Here is a 14,789-nt window from a genome sequence, read left to right as displayed (position 1 = left end):
CCTTTTATGTTGGCTGCTCCCCTCCTTTGTAGATGAGTCATTTGATGTATAATTTAAGTTATGTTGAATCTTATTTAAATTAAACTGTTGCAGTGAAATGGAAATTATGTTTTTGGTGGTTTTGCTATTTGTTCATGTATTGCAAGTTATATCGCCATCCCATTGCCATCCTATCAGTCTGGATCTGGAAGTCCCACAGGATCTTTGCCCTCTCATTCTCTACCACCTTCGGAGGTGTTTCCCATTTTGACCTTGGGGTTTCCAGTCCATATCCTGCACACATGTTCCTGTATATTATTCCAGCCACTTGATTGTGGCGCTCCATGTATGCTTTCCCTGCCAGCATCTTACACCCTGCAGTTATGTGGTGGATTGTTTCAGGCGCCTCTTTGCACAGCCTAAACCTTGGGTCTTAACTGGTGTGGAAGATCTACACCTTGGGTTTTGTCTGGTGAGGTAAATCGGTGCCTCTATGGCTCTGCTGCTAAGAGCCCCAAGCATTCAGTGATCCATGTGTGTGGCATCGAGTCATAGGCTTTCCTGTAATCAATCCAGGCTGTGCACAGGTTGGTGTGTTGTGACTTACAGTCTTGAGCGACTGTTCTGTCAACCAGGAGTTGGTGTTTGGCTCCTCTGGAGTCTCTACCAATGCCCTTCTGTGTGTTGCTCATGTATTGATCCATGTGCCTATTTATCTTAGTTGCAATGATGCCTGACATGAGCTTCCATGTCGTGGAGAGAAAGGTTATTGGCCGGTAGTTGGATGGGACTGCACCCTTTGAGGGATCCTTCTGGATCAGGATCGTTCGCCCTTCCGTTAGCCATTCGGTGTGAGTCCCATCTCTTAGCAGCTGGTTCATTTGTGCTGCCAGGCGCTCATGGAGTACAATGAGTTTCTTTAGTCAGTAGGCAATTATCATGTCAGGACCTGCAGTGTCCTTTCAGGATCAACATTACTATACTACAATTACACCTACAAAGGTGGACCATTGATTCCAAACAAGACATGTCAATTTGCACACACAAAGAACTGATTTTCCTAACAAATAAAGTCCAGCACATGTTGCAAACATGAATACACCCCTATCATAGTCTTAGGAGAAAAGCCAAAGACTACAAAATTCTACTTAACAGGTATTCAAGCACAGATGAGTGTCATGATTCCTCTGAGAGGTATCCAGCACACAGGAGACCATGAAAGGGCATTTCTTAACAAAGAAGTTGTCTCCCAGGTCTAAGCAGGTGGATAGAATGTTCTCTCTGGGAAACCAAAGCTGATAGGAGGAACTTTATATTGGTTTTGGATTCAGTATAAAAACAAACCTGGTGTCTGGATGCTGGCCAGGTTTGAACGTTTATGGAGCAGAACCAGAAAACTGGGTTTGGTATTCAACACAATTATTTTTCAATTACCTTGAACTCGGTCCAGCTACATCCTCTTCTTCTGGTACAGCATCAGAAGATGAAGGTGTGTCCTCTACTGTTGATACGTGGGAATCTTCCATCTCCTCATTGTCCTCCTCCGGCTTCTCCTCTTTCTCCTCAGATTTCTCCTTGATCTCCTCAGATGTTCCTTTAAGTTTCTCTTCAGACGTTTCCTCTGACTTCTTCTCAGCTTCTGGCCTCTGCAAGTGTTGAACGTTTCACAAACAGCATGTAAGGCTTTTAAGCAGCTGTTGAGCTAAAAATGGTAAAAAGCAGGTGCAAAGCCATTAGGCCACGCCCACAAGACATGTACATTTGGTTCTAAATGTTCTCAGACAACGATGTGATGTACTGGCTCCTGCTTTTCCACCACATCTCGCTCAACCAGTACCTACCTTCAGCTTGATGAAGAGGACAGTGGCCCGCGGCGCGTTGGACTTCATGCTCCTGACGATCTCCCTGGGAGCCATGGTCTTCAGCGGCAGCTTTATCAGCCTCTTACTATGGTTGAGTGTGTGGATCTCAAAGTCTTTGTCACTCTCAGCCAGCAGCGGGAAAGAGGACCTGATCAGATCCACGAATTCTGACTCTTGAAGACTTTGAGGAAAGCTGAGGTCCCGGACAATTGTGTTTTGCAAAACTAGGAGAGAAACCAAATTCATTGAGAAGATCCTCAAACGGTTCATCATTCAGTGATGAATTGGTCTGTTTGGATCCTGGAAGAAGTTTGTTAACATCCACCCCCGATTCCAAACCATTGTCTGACTTCTCCAGTTGTCGTACTTTTAGGAGACCATGGAAACCATGGCCTTATAGTATGGAAAGTACAGTATTCCCTGCATTAGCAAAGCTAGCGCTACAACTGTTGTCAGTTTGGGAACTAATGTTTGGAACCTACGTCTTTGTGTACGTTCTCCAAAGTGAATCCGGTAAGGGACTAAAACAGATCAGGATTTTCTGATGATTGCAGTTCTAAAGTCACCAGATTACCAACAGTTCTGGGTTTCTTAGGGTTAAAGACACAGAGGACATACCACAGCGGTGCAACAGGTCCACGTTTGGGTCCTGTATGAACCGAATCCTGAGGTTCAGGTGGGTTGGACCGCTTCTGGTCCGGGCTCTGCTGGGCCGGACTGGGCGCCGCTGCGGTCTGTGGGACATGGACCCAAAGTACAAACACGTCTTCAAGTCCAATCAGTTCAAAGGAGGACGGTCCTCTTCTTCTAAACCGTTAAAGCAGCCGTAGGTTTGTCACCTCCTTGGAAGTTCAAAATCCGGATCCTTGGACTTTTCCCTGGAACTCGCTGAAGGCTGGACCTGTTCTGCCAGCTGCTTTTCTTCATCACGGGCTTCATCATCAAAGGCAACACCACCATCACCACCATCATCATCATCATCATCATCTTCGTTGTTGTTCTGAGGAAAGTGGAGCCTCACAGAGTCTTCCACGCCTAAAAACAACAGATTCATCTTTTTGTTCCCTCTGAGACAAACATTTACAGAAAAATCTTCAGAAAGGTCCGTCTCTATATATTTGGTCTCTATGATGGTTCTTGATGGACCGGTTCCGTCCAGAATTGGTTCTAAGTTTAGTGCTAACATGACTTTATCAAAACAAAAGTTAGTTTTACCAAAGCAAAACCATTTTCAATAAAAAAAGTGTTCTTTTCTTCATCTGGGGAGTCTTTTCACTCCTTTCTGTGAAACTCATCACGTCTGGAGATTTTGTTCTCTGATTGTCCAGACAGTTAAAGAATGAGCATCAGACGAAGATCCCAACAGGATCAAAGGAGGAAGAGAGGAGAAGCACAGGAACATCAGAGGAGAAAAAGTTCTTCTCCTTTCACCACAGCCAATTAGCTTCCTCCGTCTAACCCCGTCTGCTGCATCCTAACCTCTAACAGCAGTGACCTTCATGTTCATCTCTGGTCTTCCTCTAGACCTCTGGCAGCTCTAGACTCAGCATCCTTTTACCAATAGATTCAGCGTCTCTCCTCTGGACATGTCCCAACCATCTCTGGAGGACCAGAGGACAATCAGACAAGGGTCAAAGGGGAAGCATGAGGGAGAGACAAGGACGAGAGGAGGAACAGAGGAAGGTCACTCAGAGTATCCAGACGTTTTTCTGTCTCAAAAACTGGTGGGTGAAAAGCACTTTTGAGCACGTTCTACGGCTTTGTGGGTCCACGAGCTTCTAACCAGAAAACTGACGTCCTGACAGACTTTAACTCACCAGGCGGCGGGGAGAGCAGCTCCTCCTTCGGTTGTTCCGCCTTGACCAGTTCCTTGTAGCCACGCGGTTTGGGCTCCAACGCTTTTCCCGGGACAAAGACAGAATTTAAGCCACAATAGAATATGGAGAGAAAATCCACTCACTGGATGTGTGTGTGTGTCATCCTTGATTTGTAACTCATACAAGACATTTGTGTGTTCTTGCAATTGTGTATTCAGATGAACGCTCCAATTTCAAAAAGTACGAAATGGAATTTATATAAAACTTCAAACTAACTAGGGTGTCCAAACGGCTCAGACGCACAAATCTTTAAACACCAGGGCTCCAGACTGCGACCAAATGGTCACATTTTGCGACCAAAATTTGAGAGTGTGTGACTGAATTTTACATCCAGTCGCACATGTGCTACCAGGAAATTTGCCTCCCCCACCCTCCGTATTCTTTATACGTTAAACATGGAAGGGGTACGTCAATGATCAATGAAATGAGCAATGAAATCATCAATGAAACGCGAGCGCACACGCACGCAAACACACACACATACTCATGAGACTCGAGCACACACTCGCGTTTCATTGAGTGATGCCTGTGTGTGAGGCGGCCACTGAGTGTGAGAAGAATAGGGAAAGCCACTGTGAGTGGCTAAAATGCATGTAGGGGGAGGGGCCTAGAGATAATTGAGCGCGCGTAAACATCTGTGGGAAGGAAACGGAGACAAATATCATCACAATCTGATATGTGCGTCTGAGCTATGGCCAAGCGAACTATTGATTCGTTCTTCCGACCTGCGGCTAGTGTAGCAGTGCCAGACTCTACAGCAGGGGTCTCAAACTCGCGAAGCAAACCACAGTTCTCATGCACGGCTGTTACGGCAGCACACCGCTCCCGTGGGAGATGGTCAGCTGAGGAGCATAAATGTGCCACACCTACATGCGGGGCTCGATCTTTAAACACGCGCGAGCAACAACACGATTTAGCCTTAGACACACTGAAAATACGTGGGGAGAAGGCAATGATAGACGTGTTTAAGATGAACCAGCGCCGCGTCTGGATCGTTGGTGAGACCAGGCCCGGGGGGGGGGGGGGGGGGGGTGTGTGTGTGAATGAAGGCGAAGCTGCAGCGGGACTGAAGGAGAACAGGAAGTTACGTGTAGTCCTTAACATTCAATTTACTTTTAATATGCCCCTCCCCCTTAGTATGATCTGTGATTTCTGATATTATATCTTTTATAATTATTTAAATTTTTTGTAATGGATGTAGCCTTTTTTTAATCAGTTGGTGTTTTTAATTATTTTAATTGATCACTGAACTACAAAAACCCATCAGGACGCATGTCCCATAATGCATTGTTTTGTAGTCTGTAGGGCAGCTTTCAGTCAGTTCAGTACTAAATTTCCAGCTGCGTTCGCTCTGATTGGTGTCTTTCTCCGCCCCTTTCTCGTGATATTTTTTGGTTTTGATTGACAGGTGATGTTGGAGCAAAAACAAAAATATACGTCTCACACCACAGGGCTCCAGACTGCGAGCAATTGGTCGCATTTTGCGACCAAAATTTGAGAGTGTGCGACTGAATTTTACATCCAGTCGCACATGCGCGACCAATAAATTTGCCTCCCCCACCCTACGTTTTTTTTATACATTAAACGTGGAAGGGGCACGTCAATGATCAATGAAATAATCTATGAGAGGCGAGCGCACACGCACGCAGGCAGACACACGCTCGCGCACATACTCATGAAACGCGAGCACCGACACTCGCGTGATGCCTGTGTGTGAGGCGGCCACTGCGTGTGAGAAGAATAGGGAAAGCCACTGTAAATGGCTAAAATGCATGAAGGGGGAGGGGCCTAGAGATAATCGAGTGCACGTAAACATCTGTGGGAAGGAAACGGAGACAAATATCATCACAACCTGATATGTGCGTCTGAGCTATGAGTAAGTGAACTATTGATTCGTTTTTCCGACCTGCTAGTGTACCAGTGCCAGAGTGTACAGCAGGGGTCTCAAACTCGCGGCCCGCGGGCTATTTGCGGCCCCCAAGATGATATTTTGCGGTCCCCGCCTTAATATGAAGGTTTAATGTTACTGCAGCCCGCCAAGGGCGGCCGTGGTGCAGCGGTAGGGCGCTCGACCCATGATCGTAAGGTTGCAGGTTCGATTCCCGCCTTGCACGCCCATGAGTCGAAGTGTCCTTGGGCAAGACACTGAACCCCACCTTGCCTCTGGTGGTGGGCGGGCGCCTGTGTTTGGCAGCGGAGCCACCACCAGTGTGTGAATGTGTGAGTGAATGTGTGTGTGACTGGGTGAATGGGTCTGTGACTGTAAAGCGCTTTGTCCTTGTAGGAAGAAAGGCGCTATATAAGTATACGCCATACGCCAGTTTGTATGAATGACACTTTTTCATTGTCGTGCGCGAAGCTGACCAACCAATCACAGTGGGGTAAATGACTCTTGGGGGCGTGACAATGACAGGGTTTGAAAGCAGGAAACCTGACAGCCCCCTCCCCGGACCACATTAAGGAGTTCCTTACTTTCCTTTAGAACGTATTTATTCGCTCGTAATTTTCTAAATACATGCAGTCCGTGCTGAACTTTTCTCTGGGTCACACAGACCCGGAGGAAGGTTTAGGTTTTGGTTACGGTTACGGCGGCGCATCAGACGGGTTACGGCAGCACACCACTCCCACGGGAGTCGGGTCAGCTGAGGAGAATAAATGTCCCCCACCTACATGCGTGACAGCTAACGGGGCTTGAACTTTAAACACGCTCGAGCAAAAACAACATTAGTTTTAGACACACTGAAAATACGTGGGGAAAATGCAACGATAGACGTGTTTGAGATGAACCAGCACCTCGCCTGGATCGTTGGGGAGACCAGAAGGGGGGGCTGTGATGAAGGCGAATCTGCAGCAAGACTGAAGGAGAACAGGAAGTTGGAGTTGTCCTTAACATTCAATTTAGTTTTAATATTCTTCTCCCCCTTAGTATGATCTGTGTTATTATATATTTTATGATTATTTTAATGTTTTGTGATGTATTTAGCCTTTTTTAATGAATTGGTATTTTTAATTATTTTAATTAATCACTCCACTACAAAAACCATCAGGACACATGTCCCATAATGCATTGTTTTGTAGTCTGTAGGGCAGCTTTCAGTCAGTTCAGTTTCCAGCTGTGTCCGGGTAGGTTTGCCCCTTGCTCCCACCCCTTTCTCGCGATATTTTTGTGATGATTGACAGTTGATGTTGGAGCTAAAACAAAAATATGTCACACACCAGGTGATCTGCGCAGCGTTGAGTTCACCTGGGTGATCTCAAACACACTTATTGTGCATCTTGGCTGCACCTATTTGGTGTCACAAAGATAAATTTCCATCAGTTTTCTTTACTTATTTGTACTGTCATGACAGCGATGGTGCTGTCAGTTTACCTTCTTGTTGCATCTTCAAAAGTGCAGAATAAAATGTGACACTGAATTTGAAACAGCACATTGTAATTTCTGCATCTGTTATTAAAGTATTTATTAGTAATACAGTGGAAATTAGTAGATCTGGTTAGAATGTTTATTTACGGTATGCGCCCCTAAATTTTCTGGTTGTGCCCCTAAAATTTTCAGATGGGGGCCACAGTGCTCCTAGTGAAAAAAGTTAGTCTGGAGCCTTGTGCTGTGCACAGCAGTGTCCTGATACACACACACAACCACATTTACACACAGTTTAGGGTCACATCCTCCGATTTGTGAGTAGGTGATGCATTTAAATGCTGCTAGAATGCTGGGCCATCAGAGTTTTCTGATCCCCAGCTTTGAACTTGGCTTGTGAATAACATAGTAAAAACTTGACATTTTTCTACGTTCTTAAACAGATAACTAAGGGTTGACGGTCGATGAGTCGTGAATGATCAGAAATTTATACCGCAATCCTCAATTCTGATTGGCTGATGGGTGTGATCAGCCGGACTCGTAGCTTCGTGTTTGTAGACAGGGGAGGTGCTTTATTACGGGGTGCGGTCCAGGGGAGGCTGCAGATCGCATACGCCCGGTTGCTCTGCGTGAGCGAGCTGCCGGATTAGGAGAACCATGTCTCTGGAGAGATTTGTATCTGCAAGCAGAGGACCTTTACAACTGAATAATCCGTGTGCACGGCTTATTAGGTGGGGCGGCAGTGTAGCTCAGGGGGTCGAGCTGGTCGTCCAACAACCGACGGGGCGGCGGATCGATCCCCCCGAGCGCGGCTAGTCTGCAGCTCCCCCCTCCCCCCAGGAGATGGGGCAAATGCGGATAAATAATTTCCCAATAGTGGGATAAATAAAGTATCAAGTAAATTATTAATTATTACTATTTTATTATTATTTTCCCCCAATACATCTGTGTAGCAGAGATCAGGTATCAAACGTGTCATTTCATAGTGAAGACCGTCGACTGTAAGTAGACATGGACTGAGCGAGTCACAGTAGAAAACGCCCAATGCAGCAAAATGAAGCCAATTCTGCCGCCATTTTTCAGCGATGCCATTTGGAGCCCGTCCACTATGATTGGACGAGTCCGTCTGATTCGACGATTCTGTAGCAACTGCTGTCACCAATGAGGAGTGAGCTTGTTCCAAGGCTACACCCCCTCCACTGAAAGCTTCTGGGGAGAATCTGTCAATCAAATCTTTGAGATGGGGGCCCAGCGGGCATTGAGGCATCTGATTGGTCAGTTTTTGACTGGAATAACTCTGATACTTTATTTAACCTCAAAGTTGTCAACATGACCCGTGTCTCCCCTATAACACGACATTTTAATAACTTATAAATATATAAAAAATGGAGCCGGTTTAGCTCGTGCTGGTTTGCGGCGCCTTCCGTCCGTGAAACCAGGGTTCGACTCCGGGCTGCTCCCTGTTCCCTTCTCTACCTCTTTACCGGTTCCAAGCCCGGTTTGAGAAGGTTGCGTCAGGAAGGGCATCCGGCGTAAAACATTGCCAAGTTTACCATGCGACTTGTTCGCTGTGGCGACCCCTGATGGGAAAAGCCGAAAGTGGAAGAAATATATAAAAAATAATAAGAATACAAAATAGTACGACATGTATTTAAAGTACACATATCTTTGTAGTTTCTTCTTTAGCATTTCTGTTTATTTAGAACAGATCAGCTGTTTTTATGTAAACAGAGTTTCATGCTCTGCCGTAAAACATGGAATACGGGCGCGCGACATTTTTAAGGCGGCTGCGCGAACAGAGGCTCACGTGGCCGCAGCACAGCTACGCACAGAAAACACACAAGCACGCACGCATCCATTGGTCTGATTTCCCTCCACGATAGAAGCTGATGAAAGTCCGCTGCACGGAACTTACGCAGGTGAACCCGGGGCTGCAGCAGCTCCAGCTGCCGCTCCTGCCGCGCGATCCTCCGCCTGAAGCCCGACGCCTCCTCCTCGTAGTCGGCCACCGTCCTCTCCACCACCGCCAGGATGTCGCGGGTGGCGATGCCGAGCTTCTCGGTGATGATCCCTCGGAGGATGTCGGCCTTGGAGAAGCTCTCGCTGTCGGTGGTGCAGAAAAACATCCTTGATACCTTTTTTTTTTAAAACTCCTTTGGATTTTCGTCACGAACTTTCGCGGTGGTCTCTTGCTTGTGACGGTGTAACCTTTATTCTGGTCCGTGTGGAAACAGATCATTCATATGACAGACAAAAAGTAATAATTGATCAAACTTTATGCACCACTTTTTTATTTAATTACCCATACTTTTTTTTTCTTTAAAATATCAAAACTAATGTATGATACTGTAACAATTATGTAGTTTATTTAAGCCATTTTTGAAAAGGGTTACACTTTTTTTCAATAGCTTTATTGATCACAACGATCCAATATAAAACAGTGCAGAACAATAACAGGAAGAAAAAGAATTACAAGGCAGGAGGTGAAAGAGTGGCACTTCAATGCGGTTTATAAAAAACTTGCATTTGCTGTTTTTAAGCTACTCTTTCACGTGGAGACGGGTTTTTTTTCAGGTATTGTACTTTTGAGTAATGTTTCCAGTCGGAAGACATTCATGGAAGGACTTGGCATCCGGTCAAAGGTCGCACCATCTTTTTTTTTAATTATAAATTTTGAAATAATACAGCAATTGTAGTATACATAACATATACATGCAGCTTCAAATATTTTCTTCAAAGAAATCAAATTATGATTGTTAAATTATAATAATAACAAATTAATTCAATTCAGTTTTTTCAATTTTATTTGTATAGCCCAAAATCACAACAACAGTCGTCTCGATGGGCTTCGAAGTAAACATGAACTCAAAAGGATCACGAATACAAAGAGTTCAATAGAAAAATACTAAAATGAACTAACAAACTGACTAAGCTATACTGGCATCCCTGCCCTTAGACCCCCCTTCGCGGTAAGGAAAAACTCCCAAAAAAACGGATTCCGGAAAAAACGAAGAAACCTCAGGGGTGCCCACATGAAGGAGGGATCCTCCCCCAGGACGGACAGGCGATTTACCAGAACTCTTAGAGAAGAATTAACTTATCTAAATCTACAACTACATATATAAAGTCCAGCAGACGAGCTTCATCCAGCCGTGGTTGGGGGGACAGCCAGGGGCGCGAGTCGAGCCAAAGGCAGGATCCACAGCCAGGTGTAGGAGCAGGAGCAGAGACGAGGTACTCGGTCAGGTACAAAGCAGAGACGAGCCAGAGATGAGCCAGAGGCAGGATCCACAGCCAGGTGTAGGAGCAGGAGCAAAGGCGAGGTAAACGGTCAGGAACTGGAGCACGGATGAGCCAACTGGAGTCTGGAAGCACTCCCACTCCCCAGGAGAGGAAAGAGGGACAATACATGAATCACTGCACCAAACAGAGGCATGGAGAACTAAATGATGAATTATGATCAGGAATAGAGGAGAGGAAGGGTAGAAGTAGAAGAGAAAAGAGGACAGAACCCCAGAGCACCATAGTTACCCCAGCTTCAACTTCTAGCAGCCTTTTAAAACAAAAAGTTATTGTTATTAAGTTTAATTTAAACACATTAACATTAAGTTAAATAATCTCTGAATACTAACTAGTCTGACAATAAGCCTGGGAGTTTATTCCATAAAACAGGGGCGTGGTGGCTAAACGCTCTACCTCCAACCGTACTTTTACTCATTCTAGGAACCACAAGCAGTCCTGCATTTAGTGAGTGAAGTGTTCTGATTGGATGGTAAGGGACTATGAGGTCCTTAATATAGGACGGGGCCATTCCATGTAAGGCCTTATAGGTTAACAGGAGGATCTTGAACTTGATTCTGGAATCAACTGGGAGCCAATGGAGCGAAACTAACACAGGAGTGATGTGATCTCTTCTGCTGGTTCCTGCTAACAATCTAGCTGCTGCGTTCTGAACAAGCTGGAGACTTCTTAAGGAACTCTTAGGACACGCTGCTAACAAGGAGTTACAGTAATCCAGCCTCGACGTAACAAATGCATGGATGAGTTTTTCAGCATCACTCTTAGAAAGTAGATTTCTGATCTTTTTTTTTTTTTTTTTTAATTACTTTATTTTTATTAATTTTTGTTACATGTAAACAAAATACAAACCACAACCACAATCAAAAACAAGAGTCAAATCTAGGTGCTTCTTGTGTCTATTTGTTGTAAAGTGTCCATTTTTCCCATTTTCGGTGCAACTGTGCCTCTTGCAGTCTCAGCCTGTATGTTATTTTTTCCGTTGAATAGATGTTGTTAATTGTTGAAGTCCATTGTTCCTTTGATGGGATCGACGTAGTGCCCCAGTTCCTGGTCAATGATTTTTTAGCGGCTAGTGACATAACTTTAAATAAATATTTGTCACTTTGGTGGACAGAATTTCCTGAGAACATGTACAGATAAAACAGTTCTGGTTGCAGAGGAATTGTATATCCCAGCACTTTGCTTGTTGTATCACACACCATCTTCCAAAAACCTGTTACATTCGAACATTTCCAAAATACATGAGAATGGCCAACATTCACTTCTCCACATCCACGCCAACAGCTCTGATTTGTTTTTAACTGTTTGTTCTTCAGTTTCGGTGTTATGAAAAATCTTATAAGGTTCTTCCAGGCAAACTCTCTCCATGTTCGTGATCCAGTGGTGGTATGGTGGTGTCTCCACATGTCCAACCAATCATGCTCAGTTATCTGTATATTAAATTCTTTTTCCCAGTTACATTTAACTTTTACAGTTGTGTTTTTGTCATACTCCATTAGAGATTTATATAGCGTACTAATCACTTTAGAATTGCTGTCTTTATATGCCTTTATTACTGTCTGAATGATCCCACCCTCATCCCCAGAAGAGCCACTTTGTATTTCAATCTTATGGTAGTTTCTGATTTGCAAGTATCTAAAAAAATCCAGATTTACAAGGTGAAATTGTTTAGCCAAATTCTCAAAACTCTCCAGCTGTCCATCCTTCTTTTCTAATAAGCACCATGCTGTTATTCCTTTTGTAGTCCAATATTGAAAAGTAGGGTCATATTCTGCTGGTTTAAATTGCCTGTCATATGCTACCCATTTTAGTTTTTTTGCACTATTTAGGATTTTGTATTTTTGCAGTAGTTTGAACCATACAGTTAGTGTGTGGTTTGTTATGGGATCTAGATGCTTTTTCTTTGTTTCATACAGATCTTTATCTCCCATAATGTTTTGAATGGGTTCTTGTAAAGTTTTATATTCTATATTTTTCCATTTTCCGTTATACTGGGGATTACACCAGCAATATAAGTATCGTAGTTGTGAAGCCATATAGTATTCTCTCAGCTTTGGAAGTGCCATACCTCCTTTATCGTTTGGAAGCTGGAGAGTGCCGTATTTTAATATGGATTTTTTATTGTCCCATATGAATCTGGTTATTATTTTGTCCCATGTTGTAAATTGCGTGTTAGAGACCTGTGTTGGTAGAGCTTGAAAGAGAAATAGAAACCGGGGCAAAATGTTCATTTTCACCATTTCAATTCTAGAGCTGAAATCTAGTGGCAGTGTTGACCATTTTTCAATGTCTTTTTGTATCTTTTCTTGTACTACTGAATAATTTTTACTGTTCATATTTTGAAAATCTTGTGTTATTTCCACACCTAAATATTTAATACTTTTCAAATTCCAGTTGAATTTAAAGTTGTATCTAATGTATTCAGATGGAACATAATTGAATTTTAAAATTTTAGTTTTGAGAATATTTATTTTATATCCAGATAAATGTTCAAATGTTTCCAATATTTCCATAAAATGAGGAATTGATGTTTCTGGATGTTCGAGGTAAACTATTAAATCATCAGCAAACAATCCTATTTTATGTTCCACTCCATTCAGTGAAACTCCTTTAATTTCAGGTTTGTCTCGAATTGCCTGCGCCAGAGGCTCAATAAAAAGAGCAAACAGAGTCTGGGAGAGTCCACAGCCCTGCCTAGTGGATCTTTCCAATTTGAATGTTCCAGTTAGATTCCCGTTTATTTTAATTCTAGCCGTTAGTTGTGAATAAATTGTTTTTATTATTTCAACCGATTTGTTATTAAATCCCATTTTTTCTAACACTAGGAACAAAAATTTCCAATTAACGCAGTCAAAAGCTTTTTCTGCGTCGATGTTTATGAGAACTGTACTTCTATGTTCTCTTTGGGCTCTTTCAGTTATATGCAAGGTTCTCCTGATGTTATCGTGTGTCTGACGACCCTTTATGAATCCCGTCTGGTCTTCATCGATAAGGTCAGGAAGAAATGTATTTATCCTATTACAAATTATAGATGTATAGATTTTGTAATCTATGTTTAGTACTGATATAGGTCTGTAATTAGCACATGACTGTTTGTTTTTCCCCGGTTTTAAGATAACTGAAATTATTGCCTCTGACCAAGAAATAGGCATTTTATTCTTTTGTAGGGTCCAGTTTAGAGATCTATGCAAAATTGGAGTAAGTTCGTTTTTAAATGTTTTATACCATTCAGCTGGGAAGCCGTCGCTGCCTGGTGATTTATTGTTTTTCAGAGTACTTATGGTTTTTAATATTTCCTCTTGTGTAATTTCCGCTGTGAGTAGTTTATTTTGATTCAGTCCAATAAATGGTAGATCTATATTTTCCCAAAAATTTCCTTTTATCTTCGTCACAGGCTGAAAGAGGCTGGGAATATAGTTTTTTGTAGTAGTTAGTGAATATATTTTCGATTTCCTCTGGGCTATTTGTTACTTTATTAGTTTCTGGATCGATAACTTCATAAATTGCATTAAGCTGTTGTTTTTTAATTCTTTTGGCTAATAATTTTGTTGATTTAGGCCCTACTTCCTGATAGCTTTGTTTAAAATAAATCAGCTTTTTTTCTATTTCTTCCTCTAAGATGTGATTGATTTGTTTTTTAATGTTTTGTATTTGTTGATATATTTCTGTTGTATTTCTTTTTATGAACTGTTGTTCGAGTTCTTTCAAGTTTTTAGAGTATTCTTCATACATTTTATTTCTATTTTTCCTTAACCATGTTGTTTTTGCTATTAGTTTTCCCCTCATTTCTGCTTTAAGTGTGTCCCATAACACTGTGGGGTCTACGGCTCCGTTATCATTTTCCTCCAAATATTGTTTTATATCAGTTTTTATGTCTTTTATATTTGCTTCAATATTCAAAATACCCACATTTAATCTCCACGTTGTTTGTTTTTTCCTGTTTGAAATATTTATTTTCATGTGTAGAATATTATGGTCAGACACGTCTGCACCTTCAATTTTACATTCTTCCACTCTGCCAATATCAGATTTAGAAATGAAAAAATAATCTATTCGTGAATGTACTTTGTGACTTGCAGAATAATGTGTGTAATCTTTCTTATGGGGATTTAAAATCCTCCATACATCAATCAGTCCTAATTCTTCTATGGATATTTTGACAAATTTGGTGACAGTCTTTTTATGTTTATGTACACTAGTTGTGTCTAAACCGAAGTTTAAGGATACATTGAAGTCTCCTCCGCAGATTAATATCCCCTCAGCTTCCACAGCAATTACATTGAACAGAGATTTAAAAAATTGTTTATCACTTTCAGGTGGGGCGTATACATTGACTATTGTTAAAACTGCGTCTCCCATTCGTCCTTTTACTATGATGTACTGTCCGTCCTTCCCCTTTATCACTTTGTC

The 14,789-nt window shown here is 42.6% G+C and overlaps 1 protein-coding gene across 5 annotated transcripts in view; it reads right to left on the bottom strand.

The window, feature by feature from the left end:
• LOC105353778 (uncharacterized) overlaps positions 1 to 14,789 on the bottom strand; it is an 81,612-nt gene that overhangs the window by 40,514 nt on the left and 26,309 nt on the right. For 3 of the 5 annotated variants that reach the window (XM_078936803.1, XM_023966223.2, XM_023966224.2), the window contains exons 4-6: positions 2,460 to 2,575; positions 1,821 to 2,065; positions 1,414 to 1,625 (exon numbers count right to left, since the gene is read on the bottom strand). In XM_078936803.1, the coding sequence (XP_078792929.1) occupies positions 1,414 to 1,625; positions 1,821 to 2,065; positions 2,460 to 2,575 (573 nt within the window). Of the gene's footprint in view, positions 1 to 1,413; positions 1,626 to 1,820; positions 2,066 to 2,459; positions 2,576 to 2,680; positions 2,877 to 3,658; positions 3,740 to 8,994; positions 9,309 to 14,789 lie in introns of those variants that run through there. The other 2 variants (XM_023966226.2, XM_078936805.1) reach the window with 1 other exon arrangement.

This window comes from Oryzias latipes, chromosome 18 (genome assembly GCF_053564925.1).
Source record: "Oryzias latipes strain Hd-rR chromosome 18, Olatipes_Hd-rR_3.1".
Taxonomy (NCBI): domain Eukaryota; kingdom Metazoa; phylum Chordata; class Actinopteri; order Beloniformes; family Adrianichthyidae; genus Oryzias; species Oryzias latipes.
The sequence above is the reverse complement of the archived record's forward strand: the minus strand, read 5'-3'. Positions and strand labels throughout refer to the sequence as shown.